This window comes from Neophocaena asiaeorientalis, unplaced genomic scaffold, assembly GCF_003031525.2.
Source record: "Neophocaena asiaeorientalis asiaeorientalis breed wild unplaced genomic scaffold, Neophocaena_asiaeorientalis_V1.1 scaffold479, whole genome shotgun sequence".
Classification (NCBI taxonomy): domain Eukaryota; kingdom Metazoa; phylum Chordata; class Mammalia; order Artiodactyla; family Phocoenidae; genus Neophocaena; species Neophocaena asiaeorientalis.
In genome coordinates, this window is record NW_020173774.1 from 4,797,674 (window position 1) to 4,823,490 (window position 25,817).

A 25,817-nucleotide genomic window follows, 5' to 3' on the forward strand; every position below is an offset into this window, starting at 1 on the left:
TCGGCAGGCGGACTCTCAACCACTGTGCCACCAGGGAAGCCCCTCTCCCTCACTTTTGAAAGACAGTTTTACCAGATACAGGCATACCTTAGAGATATTGTGGTTTTAAGTGTGCAGTAGCATTATGTCTAAAAATATATATGTACATACCTTAATTTAAAAATACTTTATTGCTAAAAAATGCTAACCGTCACCCAGGCCTTCAGCAAGTCATAATACTTTTACAATAGTAAAATCAGAGATCACTGATCACAGATCACTGTAACAAATATAATAATGAAAAAACTTGAAATATTTTGAGAATTATCAAAGTGTGACACAGACTTGAAGTGAGCAAATGCTGTTGGAAAAATGGTGCCAGCAGACTTGCTTGATACAGGGTTGCCACAGATCTTCAATTTGTAAAAAACACCATCTGTGAAGTGCAGTAAAACAAGGTATGCCTGTGTAGGAGTCTTGGTTGACAGCTTTTTTTTCTTTTAGCGCTTTGAATATATCGGCCCACTGTCTTCAGGCCTCTAAAACTTCTGATGAGAAGTCTGCTCATAATCTTATTGAGGATCCCTCGTACGTGATGTTTTGCTTCTTTCTTTATCTTTGTCTTTTGAAAATGTGGGTCTCTTTGAGTTCCTTTTCCTTGTAGTCTAATGAACTCCTTGGATGTTTATATTAATCATTTTGGGAAGTTTTTGGCCCTTATTTCTTCAGATATTCTCTGCCCCTTTCTCTCTCTCTTTCCTGGGACTCCCACAATGTATATGTTGGTCCTTTGGTGGTGTTATGTCCAACAGCTCCCTTGGGCTCTGTTCAGTTTTCTTCAATACTTTTTCTTTCTGTTTGTTTCTCAGCCTTGATAATTTCCATTGTTCTGTCTTTCAAGTTAATTGATTCTTTCTTCTCGGTGCTCAAATCTGCCTTTGAATCCCTCTAGTAATTTTTTTTTTCATTTCACTTGTATTTTTCAGTTCCAGAATTTCTTTTTTGTTTCTTCTTAGGTTTTCTGTCTCTATTGATACTTCCATTTTATTCACATATCATTTTCTTGATTTTCTCCACATCTTCCTTTAAAATCTCATGGAAGTCACTTCAGCCAGAACAGGAGGGGCTTACAACAATGCTGGGAGGTGCAACAACAGTGGTTGCTGCCCCTTTGTCAGCACCTCTGTGAACAGGAGCAGCAATCAGCAATCAGAACACAGATTCCCAATGTTTGGAGGGCTGAGTCTTTTTTGCCACCCTGGCTCCTGCAAGCTGTGTGCAGGCTGCTCCAGGAACATTTGCACAGCTGCCTGCTATGTGGTAGGGTTGAGAATGGGTAGCTGCTACTATGCTAAGAGCTGAAATTAACAACAGTTTAGCCTCCCAGTCTTCACCTGGAAGTTACAAACCTTCAACAAACTCTAGAGTTCCAAAATAGTTACATCAGACAACTTCTACCGTCTTCCCAGAATCCTCGTTGAGTATCTGCTTTTTGTTTGTTTGTTTTTGCGGTACGCGGGCCTCTCACTGCTGTGGCCTCTCCCGTTGCAGAGCACAGGCTCCAGACGCGCAGCCTCAGCGGCCATGGCTCACGGGCCCAGCCGCTCCACGGCATGTGGGATCTTCCCGGACCGGGGCACAAACCCGTGTCCCCCTGCATCGGCAGGCGGACTCTCAACCACTGCGCCACCAGGGAAGCCTGTATCTGCTTTTTGTTTCATTGCTTTCTCCTCTTTATTTTATTCTTCCAACTTCCTTTAGGTTTTATTTGTTATTTTTCTAGCTCCATGAGATGCGTGCTGTATTAATCTGCTCAGGCTGCCATAACAAAATACTATCTACAGACTGGGCAGCTGAAGCAGCAGAATTTAATTTTCTCATAGTTCTGGAGGCTGGAAGTCCAAGGTCAGGATGTCAGCATATTTGGTTTCTGGTGAGGAATCCTTTACAGCCTTACATGCTTGCATAACCTTCTCAGTACGTCCTCACATGGCCTTTCCTTGATACATGCACACACAGAGAGGTAAAGAGAGCAACAGCAAGCTCTCTGGTGTCTCTTCTTATAAGCACACCAATCCTACTGAGTCAGGGGCTCATCCTCAGGACCTCATCTAACCGTAGTTACTTCCTCAGATGTGGCCCCATGTTCAGACAGCCACACTGGGGATTAGGGCCTCAAAAGTAATTTTGGGGAGGACACAAACATTCAGTCCATAACAGATGCTGAAGCTGCATTCCACAAGTTTTGATATGTCCTGTTTTCATTATCATTCACTTCAAAATATATGGTTTTCCATTTGTGATTTCTTCTTTGACTCATCAGTTATTTATGTGTTGCCTGATTTTCAAACATTGGAAGATTTTCTGGTTCCTCTTCTGTTACTGCTTCCTAGTTTCATTCCAGTGTGGTCAGAAACCATACTCTGTGAGTTCAATTTGTGATATTTGTTGAGACCTTTATTGACTAGTTTATGGTAAATTCCATACATATTACTGCCTTCATTTTATAAAAATGTATATTCTGCAGTTGTTGGCCACAGCATTCTGTATGTGTCATTTTTTAATTGTATTCAACTATACTATCTTCCTGCTGATTTTTTTTTTTAAGTCTACATGTTCTGTCAAATACCAAGAGGAGTGTGTTAAATCCTCCCCCGATAATTGTGGGTTTCTCTTTTTTCCTTTAGGTCTATCAGTTTGCATTGTATATGTATTTAGTATATGTAATTAGGATACATAGAAATTTAGAATTATCAACTAAATGATAATTGTTTTGATTATTCCATTTACTCTCTAGTTCTGCTTCTAACCAGCCTTAGTCTGTTTTTACTTGTATTAAAATGGCCACATCAGCTCTCTTGTAGTGTTTGCATGATCTTTTTCCATCCTTTTACTTTCAACTTTTCTGTGTCCTCATTGAAGGTATGTTTCTCTTAAGTAGTATACACTTGTTGGCTTTTTTCCCCCCTAAATCCAGTCTAGCATTTTTTTGTTTGTTTGTTTAAAAATAATTGGAATATTTGGACCTACTGTTTTCTCCATTTTCCCCATCTTTTCTGTGTTCATTTTTTTCTACTTTCTTTCTTTGGGATTAAAGTATTTTTTATTGTACCGTTTAACTCCTAATACTCTTTTAACAGTTACCTTAGGGATTCCAACATATCCCTTTGACTCATTAGAGTCTACTTTGAATCAGTTCCTCTTAACACTTCCTGGACATTTAAATTTCCCACATATTTATACTATAGCACTCCTCATTTCTTCCTGCTTTACCACACTTCCACCTGGAATCTTTTTCCTTCTGCCCAAATAACTTGCTTTAGAGAGACGGGGTGTGGGGGGGAGAGAAAGAGGAGGGGGTGTTAGTGTATCGTCTATTAATGGATTCTCTCAAATTTTGCTTGACTTAAAATATCTTTTATTTCACTTTCATTTTTTTAAAGATATTTTCACTAAACATAGTACACTTGACCCTTGAACAACTTGGGGGTTAGGGACGCTGACCCTCCCCGCAGTGGATTATCCAGATATAACTACAGTGGGCCCTCTGTATCCACAGTTTCGCATCTGCAGAATCAGCCAACTGTGGCTTGTGTCGTACTGTAGTATGTATTAATGGGGAAAAATCTGGGTAAAAGTGGACCTGTGCAGTTCAAGCACATGTTGTTCAGAGGTCAGCTGTATTCTGAACTGGAGTTATTTTCTTTCAGCGCTTTAAAAATATCATCCCACTGCCCTCTGACTTTCATTGTTTCTGTTGGAAAATTAGCGTAATGTTGCCCCTTTAAGGGCATGATTCTTTTTCTGACTACTTATAAAACCTTTTTGTTTTTGGATCCCAGCAGTTTCACTATAATGTGTCTGTGTAGTTTTCTTTATATTTATCCTTCTAAGGGTTTGTAGAGTTTATGGATTTTGTCATTTGATGTTTTTAATCAGTTTTAGAAAATCTCAGCCACTGGGAGTTCCATGGCGGTCTGGTAGCTAGGACTCTGCACCTTCACTGCCGAGGGCCCAGGTTCAATCCCTGGTCGGGAAGTAAAATCCCACAAGCCGGGCAGCGCGGCCAAAAAAAAGAAAAGGAAGAAGAAAGAAAGAAAAATTCAGCATAGGAAATCTCAGCCACTATTTCTTTTTTCTTTTTTAAAAAAATTTTATTGGCGTATAATTGATTTACAATGTTGTGTTAGTTTCAGGGGTGCACTGTTTCTTGAAATACACTGAGTAGTGCAGTCTCTCTCCTCTGCTCTGTGACTCCAGTTACCTGAAAGCTCTACCTTTTCACCACACCTCATATAGCTCTTACGCTCATTTTTGTGTTTTCCATTCTTTTTCCTCTCTTTAGTTGAATCTGAATAGCTTCTACTCTATTTCAGTTCCCTCATCTTCTGTTTTGCAGTTTCTAATCTGCCCCAGGATCCATCCATTGTATTTACAAATACTGTGTTTTTAGGTCCTAGAATTTCCATGTGAATTAAAAAAAAAAAAATTATTCTGTAGTTTTCTAATAAAATTCTCCATCCTCTGTTTTAATGGAATATATAAATTATAATTATTTTAAAGGCCATGTCTGTTACCTCCAACTTTGTCTCTCTATAGTTTGGCAAGACAACCAAAGTACTACTACTTTTTGCCTGGTTTCTCAGAATCTAGTCCCACTCATACGTGGTTTAAGGATTCGCAGTAGCTCTGGGGAAAATTACAGGCAGAATTTCAAACCTACTTCTCTACTGTTCCCTTCTCCAGGATTTTTGACCCCTCGTGCCTTGGCCCAAATTCCAATCCCTCTCTCTTCAGTCTCTTGAAACTACCTTGGAACCCCAAGTTCAGAACCCCTAATATGGGGCTTACTGTAGTGTATTCTCCTTTTCTCTGGAATCTTGGCCTCTCAAATCTTGGCTGCCTGGTTGCTCTCCAATGCCTTCTTTCTTTTGCATATTTTCCTGCTTTTATAGCTAGCTGTTCTAGGCAGACGATTAGACAGTGCTTGTTACTTGGCCATAGCTATAGACATGTAAAATGTATATATGTTTTAGATCAAGATGTAGTTTTATGTTTTCCCTTTTTTTAAACTTAGCATTATATCTTGGGCATTTCTTCCTATCAGTTAAAAAGTTCTTCAAAATCCTCACTTTTTTTTTTTTTGATATTTATTTATTTGGTTGCATGGGGTCTAGTTGCAGCAAGCAGGCTCCTTAGTTGCGGCTCACAGACTCCTTAGTTGCAGCACGTGGGCTCCTTAGTTGTGGCGGGTGGGCTCCTTAGTTGCAGCTCCGGAGCTCCTTAGTTGCGTCTTTCAGGCACCTTAGTGGTGGCACACGGACTCTTTAGTTGTGGCATACATGTGGGATCTAATTCTCTGACCAGGGATTGAACGTGGGCCCCCTGCATTGGGAGTGCAGAGTCTTATCCACTGTGCCACCAGGGAAGTCCCCAAAATCCTCACTTCTAATTATTGCGTATTATTATGTAATGTAGCTGTAACATCGTATATTTAATCATTCCCTGTTGTTGTATATTTATTTTGTTTAAAAGCTTTTACTGTAATAACTTTGCTTCAGTGAACATCTTTTTACATAGCCAGAGATGCAGCCAAGGTAGAATTACTGTGACAAAAGAATGTGAATAGTTTAAAGTATGTATTGCCAAAATGCTTCATGAGTAAGAGGTGCAATTGTATATTTTTATTAACATCATCAACAAAAAGAATTAAAATTTTTGGATTACCCTTTTAATGATCCTTTTCTTTTTATGACAATAGTATGTGTTAATTATAATAATATTTAGAAAACACAGATAAGTGATGCTAAAGCAATAAGTTATCCATAATCTTACCACCTAGAGTCAGACCGTGATCAGCAACATGTGACACGCTCATTGCCAGTCTTGTGTGTATGGAATCGTGCTGTACATGCTGTTTTTCACCAGGAGTATCTTGAACCTCGTAGGATGTTATATATTTCTTCTACAGTGATTTTCAGATTATTTCAGATAGTTGCAAAGCAGTTCATTCTTTTTGTTTTCTTTTTCTGTTTTTTATTCTTCATCTTCCAGACCTCTTCCTGTGCCAAAACCGCCACCTGGGGAGCAGTGTGAAAGTGAGGAGGACACAGAGTATATGACTCCTTCCTCTAGGCCTGTGGGACTTCAAAAGCCAGAAGTGAAGTGGCCTCTGGAGACAACCCAGAGTTCACGGTAGGTTCACAACGATCCTATTTGGGAATTCAGTTGACACCAACTCACCTGTTTGGCTTGCTGCCTGCACATAGCATTACCCAGCCAGAAATGAAGCAGAAAGATGTGTGTAACCTCTAACGTTTTAAGCCTCTTGCAGCTGTAAGCAATTCCACTTAATGTTTCTTCAACATCACAGTAATTTCAAAACATACACAGCTACTACTAGTAACAAGAGTCAATCTTTTGATATTTACTAGTGATACTGGTAAGAGGAGAATGGAGATTCTTGATAGAATCAGGGTCTAGAGAAGTTGTGAATAGGAATATCTTAATAAGTTTGCAGATAACAGAGTTCTGTTTCTGAAGATCATTGTGCCACTTTCCTTCTGGTCCAGAGCCTGTGATTGTAACCAGCAGATCGATAGTTGTACATACGAAGCAATGTATAATATTCAGTCCCAGGCGGCACCGTCTGTCACAGAGAGCGGCACCTTTGGTGAGTAGTCGTTCTGCTACTTTAACAATCATCGATGTGCCGGAAGAATGAGCCTGTAATGTTTGGCCAATGAGAACTTGACCTACGCGGAATATTCGTAAATAATTTTCTTTGCAAAATACCTTTGATCTATGGCAGTAAAACCACCTCCTCTGTTTTATTTCCCATTTACACAGCTAGTTCCTTTTGTGTTTTTCATCCTTCTAGGGCCTGGAGGCCTTTGTGTTATATGGCCTGGATCGGCAGTGCTGACAGCTAGCCCCCTCTTATTCCCATTGCTTTTCAACACTGATGAAATTCTTGTGTGTGTGGTGGTGAATACTCAATTCCCATACTAACTAGCTTACCAAGTTGGAAGTTCAAGAAGGCAGTGCACACAACAGGGCCCTTTGGCTGATCCTCCAAGGTGAACTGCAGATGACAGTGTTGAACGAATGCTATAAAGTGGTGCTTGAGTCTTGGACATCAGTGACTGTTAACCTTGGCAAGGGTAGCTTTTGACATGTTCAGAAAAGTAGAGCTGCAGGATTGGTGCAGATCTTATTTTCCCTGTTTCTTTTATCTCTACGCACAGGGCCACACGGTGTTTGGCCCCTAGTGGTTATTCGGTAACCATTTGATTCTGTATATGTTTGAATGAACGGATGCCCCCGTACTGAAATGTTAGAAGGTGAAGTACGTTGGAAAAAGAAGATAACTGCACAAACTGTTCTCTAGGTGAAGGGAATTTGGCTGCAGCCCATACCAACACTGGCCCTGAGGAATCAGAAAATGAAGACGACGGGTACGATGTCCCCAAGCCACCTGTGCCCGCAGTGCTGGCCCGCCGCACGCTCTCTGACATCTCCAACGCCAGCTCCTCTTTCGGCTGGCTGTCTCTGGAAGGTGATCCCACAACGAGTGAGTCTCCAGGCTACCTTGGGTTTGTCCTGAAATGCTGTATGCCTTCTTATTTATACTGAAACAGAGATGACTGCCTGGTGACAGTAAGTCAGTAGCTGGAAGGAGTGGACTGAAGTGGGAGGAAAGCTGGTCCTGGGTCCCAAATTCGGAAGTTAAACTGTATTCAGGCCCTTGAGGATTTTGCCAGACTTAGAAATGAGGTTGTTCCTCAAACCCTGGCTCTTCCTGTGCTGGGGGTAAGTATTAATAGGATTTCTGGCTCTTTTGAGCGTGCATGATGACAGTAGTAATTCATTTTGATGGTTCAGACCACACTTCTGGGCGCTGTCCCTGTCCCATTGGAAAGGAGGTGTGCCAGCTCTGGAAAGCACACTGAGTAGGCCTGGAGCCAGCCCGCATTTGGGCCTTGACTGTTAAGGACTGTCCTTCTTGCACCTGTGGCCGCCTGGGAGGGCAGCAGCCAGAGTTGCTGTCACTTTAGAAATGGAAGACAGCCTTCAGGACAGCTGGTGAAAAGGATACATGGCATCCAGTTGCCCAAACAGGCGGTGATCCCCACCCACCCAACCTTGTTTAATGCTTCTTCGCTGCAACCTAGGCTTATTTCTGTTTCCTTATTTGTATAGGGAGAAGTTCAGTGTCTTCTCTGGCCCCTCAGAAGTGTTTTTTAACTAATTCAGGCAGTGATGTGTGTGAAAACTTGGTGCTCAGTGTAAAGCGTGGTGCAGGTGCAGGTGTGCTGTGTGGAGGGCAGCGTGGTCCCTGTCGGTAGGACAGGCGCGTGGTGTCTTTAGAAGGTTGTTGTGCTGCGAGGGGAGGAGGCTGTAGACAGAAGCCCTTGAAACTGTAAAACCCCGCCTTGTGACCGCACGTGTACCTGACGGACAGTAGGTCCATAATCTCTCGTATTAGCACGTTGTTATCGGGTGAGGATTCCCGCCCCGCCCCGAGTTGCAAACATTGTCTTTCCTATTTCTTCCAGACTTCACTGAGGGTTCCCAAGTTCCTGAGAGGCCACCCAAACCGTTCCCTCGGAGAATCAACTCTGAACGAAAAGCAGGTAGCTGTCAGCAAAGCACCGCCGCCACCTCACTGCAGCTCTCCAGTGAGATTGAGAGCCTCATGAGTCAGGGATACTCCTACCAGGACATTCAGAAAGCTCTGGTCATTGCCCACAACAATATTGAAATGGCCAAAAACATCCTCCGGGAATTTGTTTCTATTTCTTCTCCTGCCCACGTAGCCACCTAGCACACCCACTCCGTGCCGCAGCTTAGAGGACCGAGGAGCCGGGAGCTCTTGCTCGAGTAGCACCTAAAAGGGCAGAGAGGTTCCTTTGGAGACTTCGCAATGAGGTCTTGCCCTGTGTGGGATATCACATCTGTGGTTCCAAGATTTCAAAGCAGTGGAATGAGAATGGAGCAGCTAGGATGTTTTATTATCTTACTTGTTTTGAGAGTGCATTTGAAGGTGTCCTTCAGTCCCTCCCCACTTGGAGAGAGTGTGGATTTTTATTAAGTGGAAGCCTACCTGGGGAACGGTCCAGAAGGCAGTAGGAGAAGCGCTGTGCAGTAAATCCTAATTGAGGACTTAAGACTTTCTTAGGTTAGGGATGTGCTTGTGTGCGTCTTGTGTGTCTGTCTGTCTGTGGTTGTGTGTGTCCTGTGATTATAAGATTTACCTGCTGTGTGTGTTAATCCCAGGCAGGGAATTAGCACAAGAGGTTTAAGAAGGAATCTTAAAGACTGCCGTCAACTGTGGTTTTATACCCAACCCCAGTGTGTATTACAACTCCAACACTCCCCTTTGGCTTGGATTATAATGTGCATAGCTGAAGTCTTGTATTTTTAAAACACCCTCCCTCTGTCCTTTCCTCAGTCTCCTCCCCCCTCCTCCTCCTTGGTGTCTTGTCGTTGGCAGTGGGCTTGCTATGACCAGCCTTACTGAAGCCGAGCAGCTTATAGGATGTTCTTTATTGTGTGTGATGGTGTTGATTTGTTTGGTAGACAGGTGGGAAAAAAGTACTGTTGCTCTATCATTATGGTCCTGTTTGATACTCGCAGCGAACACTGGTCACTCCAAAGCACTGTTTCTATAGGAACATTGAGTCTGTTTTGAAAAAGGTGTTTTAGTTATCCTAATTACATAGTGACTGATTTGAGATAGAGGCCTTCAGATACATTCCACGCCCTCCCCAGAAAATAGTCTGTGGGAGTCAGTTGCCTTGGTGCCAGGTGTGTGTTCTAATGTAGGTCACGAGGTTTTCTACTTAATGGGAAGGGAAAACATTTGTTTCCAGCATGGCTTTCTGGCCCAAATACCATGAAGCTCTTAGGAAGCTCCATTCACATGCTCTTTACCTTGTTGTACCTAAAATGCACAAAACAGACAATAAAGATTTATCTCTTCAGTTTTTCTTCCCAGTGAATTTCAGCTTATGTGGGTGTCTCCCTGTGCATATGAGCCAGGTTGTAGTTTCAGAGACGATTTTTTTCTTTGCCCTTTAGGGAATGGGGGGAATACCACCCATGGTAGCACAGCATTCTGCTGATAATCAGCACCAACCCTACCGTGGTGCCACCCTTGCTTTTCTCTTGTGCCTATGGCTTTGGGAATGTAACATGTCCTTCTTCCTTTCCTTCCCCTTTCTTCTTCACGTTAGGTCCTACGTACTCTTTAGTGACTGCATTCCCCACAGTAATTAGACGTCACTGGGTGTAATAAATGACTTTACTGCGGACAGACAACATGTGAAAAGCCCTGTGGCTTGTGCCATTGCCAGTTTGTAAAGAAGACTCAGAGTCTTGTGTGGGGCACCGTTGGTACGTTCCTGCAGATACTGCTAAGGCACCACTTGAGTTCAGTTAGTTCTCCGGCCAGGGCCTCTTACTGACTTCCCTATAGCAGTGTGTAACCTTCCTCCTTGTCAGAAGCAAGCCTGCACTTTGATAAATCTACCTTCCTCACAATCTAAATCATGGTTTTGTCGTGAGATCCAAAGAGAAATGACTCTCCTTACACCTGTTTTCTTTCCCATCTTGTCATCTTTGGACCTAAAACTTTATGTAACTCTTCTCTTGGCTTTCAGCTACTCCTAGGTCTTTTGATTTTTCTCCTCTTGCCTCAGAGCCATTTATGTTCCCAGAGGAGATAGTTCAGGGCTTTTTGCTGACTTGCTGTGGTTACCCAGTGTCTCCTCTACGTGGCAGAAAATAATACAGCCCCCAACAGGTGCAGGAGGGCCTGAATCGCGATGGAGAGGGCAGAGGAAACCGGCAGAGAGGACACAGTAACTAGCATCTCCTTCTCAGAGCCAGCGTAGTGTCTCACTTGTGGTAGCGTTCAGTCTTGCGCCTTGTTGAGATGTTGAAGGCCTAGACGGAGAGCTAGAGAAAATGGCAGCAGTCTGCGTACCTCTCCACACTGGAATTTTTCCTTGTCTGTAGATACTGCCCATAGTCTGAAGATCTATCAAGAGAACAAAGCACTGGTTCTGCATATCTGTTGCCTTTTCAGAGTGCATCCCAAATCTTCTTTGAAGATTATGTCCTCACTTACATAGGCTAAAGGCAGGTTCATCCTTGCTTTTCATAACTGAATACGCTTGAGGCTCGTCAGGTCAGCCCCCAAGCTAGGTGCCAGATCCCTGTGTTGAACGTGGGGATCCAGGCTGAACTAGGTGTGCACCATTGCATGGCTTGGTTCTTAGCTTGTCGGCCATGTATCTGCAGGTGTTCAGGGTCTTAGACCATTCTGTGAGGGGTTTTCTCTTTGGATGCTCTGAGGTCACACCTGGGTCCATGCCTGAGATTGCCAGGTGAGGCTCAGGAAAGTTTTTGCGTGGCTTTTGTGTTGAGGATATTTCCAAAACTTTAACTTCTTGAATTTTCCTTTGACTAAGGCACCAATAACCCATTCTTCGTCCTCCATTTGTATGGCAATTTTTAATTCTTTGGCTCTGCTGTGATTTTAACTAAAATTGACCTTTCACAAGTGGGCTTTGAATCTCGCCATTTTCGGCAAACACATCCCCTTTCCCGCTCTTAATTACAAATGGTTCCTCCTCTGTTACCTGTCAGGTAAGTAAGGTAAAAACCACTTTGATGTCTTCCTTTTTCTCAAGTGCACTAGGCTGTTCTGTCCAACCTGGCCTTCTGCTTCCCCATGTCTCCCTGGGTTGCTTTACACAGCCGGCCTTGTTGCTGGGTGCCTGCTTTGCAGTACTTAATCAGCTGCACTCGCTGTACTCCTTCCATTAAAGTCAGGAGTTATCAAAGTGGAAAAACCCTGTGGGCTCAATGATATACCTCCCTTTAGGTAAATAATAGATTAGGCAGTTTATCGTCTCAGCATTTGTGTGTTAATATTTATATAAATAGTGATATGTATCTGTGGATGGCCATTCTCTTCCACTAGCTCTCTCTGTCCCCCAGTGTCACTCTACATATTCTGCCATTCTTCTGTTCTTTGGCTTCCTATACAGACTCTCAACACCAGGACCCAGGGTGTGGGATGGTACTATTAGTATCATTTAGCTGTTTTGTGGATTTCAAAAAAAAAATTGGGGGGTTGCTGTTCCTCACACTTAAAATATTTATTTCCTCTATAGAAAGGTAAAATATATTTTATGGTCCAGTCAGCAATCTTACACATGAATTTTTGTATATTTGCTTGCAAAATAGGGACCAGCTATATGTTCTCTTTAACAAGATGTAGACCTTTTTGTGTGTGATCAGCCATGGTGTTAGTGCAGAATATTCTCCTACCTCACATCATGAAAGGCGGAGGGATATAGGCCCTCTTCCCAAACTGTAAGTCCCCCTTCTTGCTGTTGGCCTTTCTGACTCTGCAGTGACCACTGCCCATGGAATAACGGTGTTCTGACTATTGGCTTGGCTCTAACATTGTGTTTGTTCATTCAGCAGGTGTTTGTGAGTGATTACCATGAGCCCGAAGTGTCCGCTCTGTGTTCTCCCCTGCCACCATATGGCGGTTTACTGATGTTGAGCGGTTGTACTTGGCCTGTCTAGCATGTGCATTTGGCCCTGAAAGACCCGTTCCCAATAACATTGTGCAGGTTGCATTCACAGCTCTTTTATGTAGACGTTTCCTTATAGAGCTGTCCTGGTTAAAAATCAGTTCAAGACGCTCCCATTAGCCCCTATTGTCTTCCCATAGCTTTGACAATGTCTGGGAGATTCCTCCATGTAAATCTCATGGACACCCACCATTTTTATGTGTTTAAGTAGAATCTGTTTGGTGGTGGGTTGGTATGTCGGCTCAGAGTTGCACAATAGGGCAGTTAAATGTTTAAGTAAAGCATCTGCCTACAGACCCCTTTCCACTCTAGTGCCTTCCTTGATCTTTTTACTGAGCTGCCTATACCTCTGATCCCCTTTATAAGGAAGTTTTCTTATCACCCCTCTGGGACCTCTCACCATCTCCCATTCTATATGGAAGTTGTTTTCCAGTCCTTCAACAACCTTTCAGCTGATCCTGTGTCTTAGAAGGGCTAAAGGTGTGCGAGAGGGATGGGCACCTGTTTCTGGGTCCTGATCTTCAGCCAGTTGTTTGGTCTCCCAAGAGCCAGGCAATAGCACAGGTTGACCTCAGTCAGTTCTCAAAAACGTCAGCCTGTGTCTCTAGGGGCACGGAGCTTAGAGACCGTAGAACTTAGTATGAAAGTCAACACGTTATTATCCTCCTAGACTTTCAGGCCCTAGAAATTCTATCTAAAGTATTCTCAGTTGGCATAAAGCATTACTATTTCTACTTCGATCTCAGTCTACATTAGCAGTCTCTCTTTAGAAATGCGTGTAGCCATTTAATGCATGGAGATGGATGCATAGTGGAAGAAGGTCAGGGCTGTATCTTTGACCGTCCTGTTGAGCAGTCCTTTGGATGCAAGAAGCAGAAGGATTAAAGCAGAGGAAAGGAAGGAATCATAAGGATGCAGGGTATTTCCCAGAACCCAGGATAAGCGGTACAGTTGATTCTGCGTGGAGCTGAGAAACTTTGCAGCTAGTCCTTTCTCCTGCTTGTCGGTCTGTCGGTATGCATGGCCCCAACATAGGCACCCCAGTCCTCATGACCCCCAGCTCACCATTAAATGGGATCACCGTTTTAACAGAGTCCCAGTGCCTCTTGGTTCATATTCTCAAGAAAGACGATGATCAGCCCAGCACATTGATCAGGTATCGACCCCCGACTTTGCCACACAGGGCAGAAGCGGCCTGCCGCTTCAGATGGGAGGTAGGGGCAGGGGGAGGTTCTCAGGGAGGAGGGGATAGATACCCTAAAATACTTTACTCTAGTAGTAAAACTTACCATACTGCTCTTTTGAGAGTGGAAAGGCAGGCATGGGACTATGTCTGGGACTTGGAGGAAATGCTTAGGTTAAAGTTAATTTAGGTTACTGCCTTCTTTGTTGCTTTATTTCCAGTTTTTCTTCCCTTTATGAGTCTTGGCATCCAAGATTTCTTACCTCCCTCTTTAGGACCAGTTTCTCCTGTTCTGGAGCTAATCTTTTCTTAGGTGACATTTCTTAGCCTTCATTCAGTCTCAGGTTTCTAGCCTTCTTTGATTTCATTTAGAGAGCAGATCACAAATCCAATGTAGCCCCTACCCATGGACTTCTGGGCTCTCTTCAGGTCTTAGTGCTGAGAACATACTCATTCTATGGGCCCGTGGCCTGCCTCCCTCCAAGCCCTCCTCCCCACCCTTTTATCTGGTCTTTCCTCTATGAGGGGAGCTCTGCGGTAATATTCTTAGGCAGGCCTTCCGAGGTACCTCAGAAACTACTTTGCCAGTAAGAATTTATAAAGTTGGGACAGTTGCCAGGATATAAATTAGGTATAGATTCCAATTTAGAGAGACTTTTTACTGAGAGCTCTTTAGACAGGATGCATTTGTCCTCCCTGTCCAGTTGCTTCCTTTGTCGTCCTATAGTAAAGCCTTTATTTTTTGGTTTTTTAAAACTGTGCTTCTGCTTGCCTGAATCTTTTGATCTTATTTATCTCATCCGGGAGCCTGTCCTGTGTTATTAAGGCATTTCATAGTCACTTATAACTTTTTTAAACTACTGGAGTCATTTGATGTACACGGAAGTAACCTAATAATCCAAAGATATACACTGAGGCCCGTGATGAAGGCTGGGGCCTGTGTGTTTGAAATTCCCTTCTAGGCGCCAGAATTAAGGGGCAGAGGGATAGCAGTGCCACTCGCCTTCACAGAGTTCTAGGAAATCTGGGCTGGTTTCAGAGGTGAGCACCAGTTTTTCTTGGTTCCAGAAAGTAGCCTGGGAGTAAGCGGGGGAAATCGGGGTGGGGAGAGCGAGGCCTGCCTGGAGGCTTACTCGCAGTTGGCTGGAGAGCATGGTGCCAGAGGGCCAGCTGTTGACTAACAGACTAACAACTGTTTGGAGATCTCGCTGCCTCTTCCCTTGTTCAGTGCTTGAGAGGAATGTGACTGACCGCTCCCTGTGTTTGTAGAGAGCAGAGGCTGGAAGCGAACCTCGGGCCTCCTACTGGTTTGGCAGCGGAACAAATCAGAGTTCTGGCTGCCCGGCCCCACGTTCTTATTCAGTCCCCAAAATGAATGTGTGAGGCGCTCTCCCGCAGTTCTCCTTCTGCCCCTGGGCCGGTTTGGGAGGCCAGAGGAGTACTGCTCCGTACGTGCGCTCTGAGCCTCCTCAGGCCTTGCGCTGCCTCCATGCTGAAGCCCTGAAGTGGGGTGTGCAGTGTGCCCACGCCCGGCAGTCTGGCATGGGTGCTGATGTGCCCTTTGTGTCAGTTCCCTCCGCCCTGTCTACCTCTGACCCTGTCCTGGGTGAGGGTGGCCAGGCTTAGGGCTGTCTGGAAACTGGAGAGGCAGAGAACTACTTACAAGTCTGTAGACCACATGTTTTCTCTTCCTTGGCTTGTTCCTTCTGCTGTTGGGTGAGTGAGCCATGCCCATGAGAGTGGATACCTCCTCTCCTGACCTGCCCTTCTCAGCACTGTTTTAGTGTCTTGGCCTTGACCTCCTGCTGAAACGTGTGGTAGGGGTGTGGCAGCTATGAGGTACCTCCTACATCTGCTTTCTGGCTGTGGTGACTTGGGATTTTTAACCTTATATATCTTTTTTTTTCCTTTATTCAAAACAAAACAATTTTTAGCAGACTGAAAAAAAAAAAAAAAAAGCCAAATATTTTGTGCCTTTCTAAGGCAGCACCGTATCCCAGGCTGCATTTTAGGACTTAATATGGAAATCCCAGAGTCTTAGCTCCTCTACCTTGAGTGGCATTAGGGGAGAGGAAGTGCGCCGTGTGCCTGGGGAGGTGGCCCCCAGGTGCAGCGTGTCCGCGGTCCCTTCTCCCTGCCACGGTGCTTAGCTGGAAGAAATGAGCATTGTATCCCAGGATCATTTGGTTGGTTCCAGTCAGAATCTCAGTTATCAGGTTGAATGTTCTGTGTTCAGCAGGAAGAGACAGAACGTTCCATGATTTCCAGGCATCCTCTGGACCATTTCAGGTGACCCAGCCTCCTGATCCTATTAATGACCCAACTTCATGGAACAGTGTAGGGTGGACCCTCCCGAAAAGGGGAGGTTGTTTGGTTGTTCGTTTTGTCTTGTCTTTTTGCTGGGTCCTGAACTGGCCTAGACCTCCTGCCTGTCCCTTAGACTTGGCTTTCCTTTCATTTGAAAACTTCAGACATAGAGCATTAAGCAACTAGTGCCCTCTGCAGGGGCGAGTTTTCCCCTGGGAAGGGCAGCAAGGACCACGTACCGGAACAGAAGCCTGTCCTCAGTATTGTGGCCACTGTAGGTTTCGACCAAAAAAAAAAAAGTTTTCTGTATGATGACATTTTACTTATCTCTTTTCCTTTTCTCACTTCTTCCCTGCCTTTAACTAATAAAGAATTGGGAGATAGAAACAATTCTTTTCAAAGTCCTCCTTATTCAGGATTTTGACATTCTTGGCCTGGGTGGGGCTGGAGAGAACTTGATACTTTTCTCCAGAATGAAGAGTCCCATTTGTATATCAGTGTTAAAAATAAAACAAAATGAAAACTTAGATGAGATTTTTGTGGACTATTTTAAAAATGTGTCATTAATATAAAAAAATTATATTAGCAGTATTTAATCATTCTCACCTGTAAAGAATAAAACAGAAGGTAAATATTCTTACAGAGAATAGCAGAGCTTTAAGATTCATTTTCATTTTAAGTCCGTTTTGTTTTGCCAGTGTATTAATGTTTAGAGGTTCTGTTATACTAATGTTATTTATTAATTTTTTTCATTTCCATACACAGTTAACTAAAGAGCTTTTTCAGGCACCCATGTCTGTAAAAAAATATTTTTAAATAAAGTTTCTTTTGTTGTAGCAGACCCGAGTTCTTGGTCATTTGTGGGTTAGGGAGTGATATATTGGGGAGCTATAGGGCCAGATGCCCACTCGTACCAGTTCATCAGCAGAAGCCTGTTTTGCTACCTTGAGGGCAGTCTCAGTGACAGGAGAGGGGCAATAGCTCCTTGCCAGCAGCTCGCCAGGCTCTGCAAGCTGCCTATATAGAGCAGGGCAGCTTTGCTGTCAGTACGTTGATCATCCCCTGTGTTAGAGCTTGAGCCCTCTGCTCAGAAGCAGAGGTAACCCCTGGTCCCTGCTCCCAACTGCAAAGGGTTTTGTGTTCCTTTTGGTGCAGTTCCAATTCTGGAGGCCCCAGGCCGCTGTGGTACCCCATGATGAATAAAACACAGTGTAAGATTTCTGGGACAATTAAGCTTTATTTTTCATATATATATACACATATATAAAAAGGAAACAATTTGCAAATTTACAACCTAACAAAACCATATATATACACACACACGTACGCACAGATACACGCAGAGACATACATACCCCAAAGCTCTAGCCAGGCCCGTTTCTCATCTCCAAGTACCATTCTCCCATTAGGGCCTTTCTTCTAAGGTCTAGGCCCATTAGCTCAGGCTGTAGAAGTCTGGTGCTAATATAACTTTATAGCCTTAACCCTCGTAAAGGACAGTCTGGACCTCATCTCCAACCCCTACCCCCAGCATTCAGTCTTACGTGATTCCTTGAGAGGGCAGGGGAGCCAAATGAATGCGGGGGCTCGGGCCCAGTCGCCTTAACTCTGGAAAGCGGCACCCAGCTTCCTTACTGCAGGGACAATGAGATACACCCAGGATACCTTTTAAGGGACGACACCAGGTCCTGACTTCTGCCCAGAGAAAGAAAAGAGTGTCGCAAAGGGGACTCCAGAGGCAGGCAGGCAGGCAGGCTGGTAACTGCTTCTAGAAGACACTGCTGGGGTCTCTCCAGAACTGGTAACTGCTTCTAGACACTGCTGGGGTCTCACCAGCAGAGAGAGGCCTGGGCTCACTGCATCCTTACTTCAGTGATCAGCTGAATTATGAAGCCAGCCCTGGAGCCGTGGAGCAGGAAGTCAGCTCAAGATAAATAGGCTACCTAATTCGGCTGCTGGTAGAAGACAGGTATTTACATCCATAATATGTGTAAAGAGAAAACAAGTTTCTGCAAGAAACTCTCCTGTGTGCTTCTGGGATACCGAGGCCCCCTCCTTGGCATGAGCGTCACTCAACACATTGAGACAGTGGTGGACAGGTCCCTGAAGAGGGGGCCTCCAGGGCCACATGAGGTCCTTCTCAGGACAGGTCTGGTCCTAGCCCATGTGCCCTCTGAAATGGGGTCTGCAGGTGAGCTGGAGGGGGATCTTCTGTGTTGTCCACTTTAGAGGCTTTGGTGACCATCCTGAGTGCTGGGGAGGAAGGTGAGCAGGGAACAGGAAGTGTTCCAGGCAGGGGAGGGAGCGCCGTGTGATTCGGTGGGCTAGTGCCTCAGATCGATGTATTTCTCTCCCTAAAGATGGGTGAAGAGCAGAAGTGAGGGGGGTGTTCGGAGACACTGACCAGGGTTTAAGGTGTGAGCGTGAAAAGAGAGGAGGGACCAAAGCCACAGCTGACGAACTAGGTGCAGCCGCCTGGAGGGAAGCCGGGGAGGGGGTGGGGATGGCAAGGCGGGGAATAAGAGACGAGGCCCCCGAATCGCACTGGGCCACGCTTCACACCTAGTGACGTGAGCCGCCAGCTCTGTTCAGGAAATGGTGATGGGACCGGGTCTTGCTCTCAGTCCTGGCAGCTACCCTCTCTCGGGGTCCCTCAGCCACCTGCCTGGCCCTATCGTCTGTGCGTGGTGTTAGGAAGGCAAGATGGGGCCGGCTCCCCGCCTCCAAGAGGGAAGGATGAAGGCGTCTGTGCGTGGTGTTAGGAAGGCAAGATGGGGCCGGCTCCCCGCCTCCAAGAGGGAAGGATGAAGGCGTCTGTGCGTGGTGTTAGGAAGGCAAGATGGGGCCGGCTCCCCGCCTCCAAGAGGGAAGGATGAAGGCGTCTGTGCGTGGTGTTAGGAAGGCAAGATGGGGCCGGCTCCCCGCCTCCAAGAGGGAAGGATGAAGGCGTCTGTGCGTGGTGTTAGGAAGGCAAGATGGGGCCGGCTCCCCGCCTCCAAGAGGGAAGGATGAAGGCGTCTGTGCGTGGTGTTAGGAAGGCAAGATGGGGCCGGCTCCCCGCCTCCAACAGGGAAGGATGAAGGATAAAGTTAGTGTTCAGTAACAGTCAGCCCTGCCACTCCCGGTGCCTGAAGATGTGTCAGGCTCTGGCCACAGGAACTGCCTCCTACCTGGTCTCCTGGAGCCCTCTTGTCACCGTTGCTGCCCTGAAGGAGGCCCATCTCTTCTGGGAGCTTATCTGACTTAACTTCAACTACAAATTCGCCCTTACGAGACGGGGGCAGCGTGCTGGGAGGAGGGAGGGAGGCAAGAGGTTGGCAACTCGGGGGCAAGGGAATGGGGGCTGTTGGGAGGGACGTGGGACTGGGTACTGAAGGGCTCTTAGGTGCTCTGGTTTGGCTCAGGGAAGGGCCACAGGGGTGACAGGGAGGAGTGTGGTGGACGGAAGCTGGGTAGTGGCGGTGAGGCGGGGAGCGCTCAGACCCAGGGTCCCCCTCCTGCTCCTAACGGCTCAGTGGGCACAGGGGCCAGCAGGGGAACATCCCTGAGGAGGCAACAAGCTGGCAGCGTGAGCTGGGGTGGGGCGTGGGGTGCCAGGTGCCGTGCTCACATCTCTTGTTTGCCTGACCGTCCGCACGGCAGCTTGCCCTTCTTGTAGAAGAAATAGAGGACGGCGCCCAGCACAGCCAGGACCAGGACACACACGGTCACGGCCACGATGACCACACCCTTGCTTTCGGGCTCTGTCAGCTTTTTCTCTGTCCCAAAAAGACACCCCGAGTCACTCCCTGCCCCAGGCTGCCATGTTACCATCGCGGCCCCGCCCAGCCCAGGGCTGATGGAAGATGGGCCGCTGATCGTTTTCTCGACAGAGCTCCCCTGGGCTTCCGGTCAGGGCAGAGTGAGGATGCCCTGGCACAACCCTGCTCCCGACCCAGCCCAGCTCACCTGTGGAGGTGCTGTTGGCTCTAGCATAGGGACTGACGGTGGAGGTGCTGAGGCTAGTGGTTCTGTTGGAGTCTGGGGTGAAAGAGGTTAAACAGATGGGGGGTGGGTGGGATAGGAATGTGCACTGCTTGGGCTTGCCCCCACCCCACTCCGCAGGACCAAGCCCTTACCCAGCTCCAGGATAATGACGGTGGTGTTTCTGCCCAGGGAGTTGGAGGCCACGCACTCAGCACCTGTCTCCAACAGCTCTGGGGTCACAAGGACATTCAGGACGCTCAGGACACTCTGCGGATCTTGGTCCTGTTCGCTGGCCTACAAGGAAGGAGACGCAGTTCAGGGGTGGGGAGGATGCTGGGTCGTGGCAGCAGAGCCCGCGCAGGGATGGACGAGAGCCTGGGAGGCTGCCACGTGCCTGCTCACCGTGCCATCGACGCTCCAGACGATGCTGGGCCGAGGATGCCCTGATGCTTCACAGGACAGATTCAGCACTGAGTTCTCCTTCACCCACATCTTCCTCTCCCTTAGTGCCATCCACGGGGACCCTGTGGCAGGGCGGGGAAGGGTGAGACAGCAAACTCTGCCGGCCTGCCAACCCCCTCCCCACCAGGGAACCCCAGGGCAGCGGGTGGCTTTCGGTCCCCAAAGAGCTTGAAGCCACCCAACTCAAGGTGGCTTCAAGGGGCCACCTGATCTCTGCCTAGGGCCTCACCAAAAATGGCCACGTTGACGAGCTGGGTGCGGTTCAGGCCGGGAACGCTGGGCACAGATGCCATGCAGCGGTAACCTCCCCCTGCCTCCCGTTTCAGGTTGCGTAATTGGAGCACAGGCCCCTTTGCCAACACCTTGCCTGTCTGGGGTGAGAGATGGGTCAGAGGTCACTCCTAGGCACACCCACCCCACAGCCCCTTGCCCCGGAGACCTGAGCCCACCTGGGTACCTTTTCTCTCAGCCACTGGAACTCAAGGTCCTGGTTACTCTCTGCCTCACAGGTCAGCGTGAGGCTGCTGCCCTCCTGGCTCTCGGGGGCTGCGGGGCTCACCCGGACTTCAGACACATCTGGGGACGCAGCAATTGTGTCAGGCAGGACAGGGCGGGGCAAATTCCCTCTCGCCCCAGCCTGGTCCCCCTGTCCTGGGCCCCCAGCCCCTCACAGTTCACCACCAGCTCCTGCTGGTCGCTCAGCAGCGATGCCGTGCTTTCCAAGTCCAGGCCCTGACATTCGTAGAGGCCGCTATGCTCCTTCCGGGCGGGCTCCAAGACCAGGACCCCGTTGTCATCGGTCCTCTCTTCCTCCATCTCCCTGGTGCTGAGGTTCTGCGAGAGGACAAAGGCGTGACCAGAGTGCGCCTCCAGCCACTCCTGCTGCCCCCCTGCACCCAGAACAGAGGCCCCTGCACCTGCTTGCCGATGCTGAAGTGGGGCGGGGGGTTGCCATCAGCCAGACACCTGATTTCCACGCGGTCCCCCTCCTTCAGCATCCCCTCAGGCTCCACTTCCAGCCACACTCTCTCTGCCGGGTCTGCACAGGCAAAGGGGGCAGCTCTCAGCCCAAGAGCTAGCAGGACCCAGCCCCACAGCGATGGGTCGGTACTCACAGAAAACAGGGACAGTGACCTCCCTAGATTCCTTCATGTGGTTCCCACTGGGCAGCCGATAGCTGAGCTCGCAGTAAAACTGGGCATCTTTGTCCTCCTTGGTCAGCTGTGCCTTCAGAACGCTCCTCAAGGTGTACAGACCACTCGACTCCACGATCTGGGACGACTGGATGTGGACCCCTGGGCAGGGAGGAAGGGGCGAAGGGCTCGGCCTCAGCTCCGCCTCCAACCCCACCCTATGATCTCCTGGGTCGGCGGAATGGCAGGGGAGCCCTTGTAGAGAGAGGGCCAGGTACCAATGCCAGCTGCGGCCCTTCAACCCAGCAGTTTCCTGCTCGAAATCTACCCTAGACAAACACACATAGGCACACATACAAGGATGTGTGCAAATACTGCTGCAGGGATTTAAAAAAAAAAGGAAATGAGAAAACACTCTGGACATCCACTAATGGGAATGAATGGTTAGCTAGACTATATTATATACACCGTGTGAAATGCCGGCAGTAGGTAAACGATCAGGTAGATCTAAATAGGGTGACCTGGAAAGATTTCCAAGACTTGTCGTCAAAAGGAAAACAAGGTTGTGTAACAATGTGTAGCGCACGGTGTCATTCAGATCAGGGTTTCTCGACCTCAGCACCACTGACGTTTGGGGCTGGACGTGCCCGGTGCCCTGTAGGATGTTTACAGCATCCCTGGCCTCTACCCGCTACATGACAGTAGCACCTATCCATTTGCGACAACCCAAAATATTTCCAGACACTCAAGTGTTCCAGAGGGGAGCAAAATCACCCCTAGTTGAGAACCACTGATTTAGATAATAAAAAACAAAAGCCTATGTAGTCCTAGATATATTTACATGTGTGAGTAAGTACCTAGAAGTAGGCTAGAAATCAAGGATTGCCTCAGTGTGAATACATACACACTGATAGCACAGCTATTTCTGGGAATGGGTCTGGGGCAGGAAGGAAATTTTCCTTCTAGATTTTCCATAGTTTGAATTCTTATGAGAATATTTTCAAGGATCACTTGTGTACTTAAAAAAAAAAGTAAAATAGGGACTTCCCTGGTGGTCCAGTGGTTAAGACTCTGCGCTCCCAATGCAGGGGGCACGGGTTCGATCCCCGGTCGGGGAACTAAGATCCCGCACGCTGCGTGGTGTGGCCAAAAAAAAAAGTAAAATAAAATGCAAGGTGGTCCCCATATTGTGCCACAAGCGTGGCTTTTAAGGGCAGAGAGGATGACTTACGGTTCTTCTCCTCCTTCAGGGACTGGCTGTTCTTGTACCAGGTGACTTGAGGAAGGGGGTACCCATTCCTCCCCACACAGGTGGCAACCTAAGGAGGACAGGGTGTGAGTCTCCCTGCCTCTGCGACCCCGCCAAGCCCACCTTAGCTCCTGCCTACCCGCTGGCCGGCCACCCCGGCAGATCTCACCTCCCCAGGCTCCTCACTGTTCACAGAAATGCCCAAGGCATTGACCTGGATGAGTGGCTCCTCCGGAGCTTCTACAAGGGAGAGAAATGGGGAGGGGCATGGGACCACCACTCCCGAAGCCCCACACTGCCCACAAGGCACGGACAGGGCACTCACTGTAGACACGGAGCTGGATTCGGTGCTCCTGGGACCGAGGGCGCTTGCCCTGGCACAGGAAGATGCGCTCATCGTGGGGGGTGATGCGTGCTAGGGCCAGAGTAGTCCCTTGGTCCTGGAGGCTGAGCCGATTCTGGTACTCCCCAGGTTCGCTCTGGCCCTGGCCCTGACGCACGAGGAAGATGAGTGTTGGCTTCTCCTTGTGGACCTAAGGGGAGGTGTCGGGGAGGAGGTGAGCGTCCTGGGGCTACATGAAGGGCAGAGCCTCCCGCCCCTGCTGCCCTCTCTGGGGCCCAAGCACTCACAGAAAACCAGTCCGCGTGGCTGAAGTTGCCCGGGGAGTGGGAGGGGCCACATTTCAGAAGGGCCGTGCCGCCCACTTCCACCTCCACCAGCTCGGGGTCGGGCTGCTCAGCCTCTCCAGGCACACCTGGCGGGGAGGGGGTGGGGGAGGAGCTGTGTCAGCTCCAGCTGCTCTCCATGCCCTCCACGCACACCGCTCGCTGCAGCTGCTCTTCCTGCCACTTCGAGGGTCTGAAGGGCACTGTCCTCTCCTACCCCTCAACCACTCTTTACCCCCGAACCCTGGGCCAGCCCTCTCCCGGTTCAAGGGAGTTGGGGATGGACATTTCTGGTCATTGGAGCAGAGACCCTGAGCACCAGGAACCTCCCAGATGAGGCTGGCAGAGGGGCAACCCAGGCTCTGGGCCAAGAGGAAGGCCCCTTTCCTTCCAGGCTCCCTCCTCCCCGGGTGAGCTCAGAGTGTGGGAATGCAAGGCATGTGCCAGGCTGGGGGCACACAGGCCCTTTTTGTCCCCACACCCAGAGGAAGACATCTCTACCCTTTGCCCCCCCCACACACACCCTCCCCAAATCCCCCATAAAACCCAAAGGGCAACCCTGGCCAGGAGGCCCTTATTTCATACTCCTTAAGCAGCACCCCCGTGAACATCCGACACTCTCAGGGGACCCCATCCTGGGAGTCTTGTGAGTATGGAGGGGTCAGAGTCACGGAGGGGGCCAGAATCTCTCCCCGGGGTCAGGGCAGGGGTCAGGCCAAGGGCCAGGCAGTGGGCAGGAGTGACGTCAGTGGTGCTAGTGCGCTGCCCGCCCTGCGAGGAGGTGACGTCACTCCATACCATCTGGCTGGACTCGGGTGCCTGGGTGGTTGGCCTGGGCTGGCTCCCAGATAACAAGGGCAGATGGAGTGGTCTTCAACCCAGAGCAAAAGCTTCACACCCCTGACTCCGTTTCCCCAGAGCTAGAAGAGCAGGGCCGGGTGGGGCTGGACCTTCTGCAGCGGGTGGAGCCCGATTTAGCCCTTTCCCCAGAAGGGATTGGAAGGCAGCAGCCAAGTGTACCCCAGGGACACCGTCGGCATGGGCACGAGGCCATCGAGTTGGGTACTGCTTAGATACCCAACCAGGGTATCTAAGCCAGGCAGCGGCTGGAGCCCGGGAAAGGGAGCCAAGAGAAACAAGCGACACCATTGCGGGCCATACAAGGGCAGCGTGAACCCGGGAGCGCCCGGCTCCTAGGCAGTTCCAGAGAAAAACTCCGAGGTGCAGGGGCGCATTTCCCACCTGAACTTGGTCCCATTCCGGGAGGTGTAACAAGTCTGGGGCGCTTCCACTCTGGTAATCCTCGATCCCTCGTCCCTGCCACCTGTGATCCCGTCACCCGGGTAGGCGCGAGGCGACCCACACCGCCCTCCAGGATTTGCCAACGCCCTGCCGGGGTGGGAGCCGCCGTTCTTCCCCATCTCGCTCACCTCCAGCCTGGCTCGAAGCCCAGGCGGGAGAGGGAGGGGTCGGCGCACCCCTCCAGCTAAGAAAGCTGCCTTTCCCAGCAACAGGCGGGCGCGGGATTCAGGATTTGGGGATGCGCTGTAGAGGCGCCTCCCGCCAAGGCTCCAATCACGGGCTCCCCAGAGAAAGCACCTGAGGAAAAGCTCTCACCAGCGGCCCCAGGGACTTGGCTCCACCCCTTCCCGCTCCAGGCAGCAGCCCCCTCCCCGCCTCCCCAGTTCTGCTCCCGGGAAGGTCTGGAATAGAGGCTGCAAACCGGCTGCAAAGAAGAGTTGCACGCGCGCAACGCGCCGGGTGCCTGGGACCCGGAGAGAGACCACCTCTCCTCCCGGGCACGCTCCGCCGGACTGCCGGGCCGCTCCGTTGGGGGCGCGGGCCCCCACCCCCACCCCAGCGAGCTCACTCACCCGCGGCGCGGCGACAGCAGCAGCAGGCGGCGATCAGGAAGGCGCAGATGAACCCGGACCGTCCCATGCTTCCCGGCCGGAGGGCGAGAGCGAAGTGAGGGAGCTCGCAGCTGCCGGGGGCTGACGTCAGGAAAAAAGCTGCCGAGCCGCGCGGCGCGGGGTGGGGGTAGGCCGGAGCCTTCTTCCCAGCCCCCAGCTAGGGAACGGAGAGGGGGCGGTGACAGGTGTCTCCGGGGCGGACTGCCTGGCCGAGGCGGCAGCGAGGAGAAGCTGGCCCGGATACCCGGAGTACCGCGGGGTCAGACCCCCGCCGCGCTCACTCCTGCGCAGCCCCAGCCAGCCCGTGTAGCCCTGGGGGACCTCCTGGCGGCGGAGCCGCCGAGC

At 49.1% G+C, this 25,817-nt stretch overlaps 2 protein-coding genes across 3 annotated transcripts in view; one reads left to right on the forward strand and one right to left on the reverse strand.

Annotated features, from left to right (window-relative positions):
- The window catches only part of CBL (Cbl proto-oncogene), an 86,275-nt gene extending 70,541 nt beyond the window's left edge, over positions 1 to 15,734 (forward strand). The window contains exons 13-16 of the mRNA XM_024751703.1: positions 6,034 to 6,174; positions 6,552 to 6,652; positions 7,370 to 7,552; positions 8,538 to 15,734. Of these exons, the coding sequence (XP_024607471.1) occupies positions 6,034 to 6,174; positions 6,552 to 6,652; positions 7,370 to 7,552; positions 8,538 to 8,806 (694 nt within the window). The 3' untranslated portion in view covers positions 8,807 to 15,734. The remainder of the gene's footprint in view (positions 1 to 6,033; positions 6,175 to 6,551; positions 6,653 to 7,369; positions 7,553 to 8,537) is intronic.
- A 1,566-nt stretch (positions 15,735 to 17,300) lies between these two features.
- Positions 17,301 to 25,518, reverse strand: MCAM (melanoma cell adhesion molecule). 2 transcript variants are annotated; one of them, XM_024751748.1, is made up of 16 exons: positions 25,434 to 25,518; positions 23,524 to 23,648; positions 23,219 to 23,426; positions 23,063 to 23,133; positions 22,876 to 22,963; positions 21,627 to 21,806; positions 21,429 to 21,550; positions 21,183 to 21,345; positions 20,969 to 21,087; positions 20,741 to 20,882; positions 20,452 to 20,573; positions 20,202 to 20,343; positions 20,032 to 20,103; positions 19,694 to 19,841; positions 19,254 to 19,371; positions 17,301 to 18,437 (listed from the first exon to the last, which is right to left on the reverse strand). In XM_024751748.1, the coding sequence occupies exons 1-16, from the start codon at positions 25,498 to 25,500 to the stop codon at positions 18,408 to 18,410; spliced, it is 1,917 nt and encodes a 638-aa protein (XP_024607516.1). In that variant the 5' UTR covers positions 25,501 to 25,518; the 3' UTR covers positions 17,301 to 18,407. The 2 variants fall into 2 exon arrangements, with proteins under 2 accessions (XP_024607516.1, XP_024607515.1); XM_024751747.1 differs by lacking the exon at positions 19,254 to 19,371 and having other exon boundaries at positions 25,434 to 25,513.
- Between the last annotated feature and the right edge of the window lie 299 nt (positions 25,519 to 25,817).

Bases quoted from the DNA above. Each gene is read 5' to 3' on its own strand.
- MCAM (XM_024751748.1), bottom strand. From the start codon at position 25,500: ATGGGACGGTCCGGGTTCATCTGCGCCTTCCTGATCGCCGCCTGCTGC. The intron at 23,649-25,433 runs GTGAGTGAGCTC...CCTCCCCGCCAG, and splicing joins CTGCTGTCGCCGCGCCGCGG to GTGTGCCTGGAGAGGCTGAG. The intron at 20,344-20,451 runs GTGAGCAGGCAC...CCTTCCTTGTAG, and splicing joins TCTGGAGCGTCGATGGCACG to GCCAGCGAACAGGACCAAGA.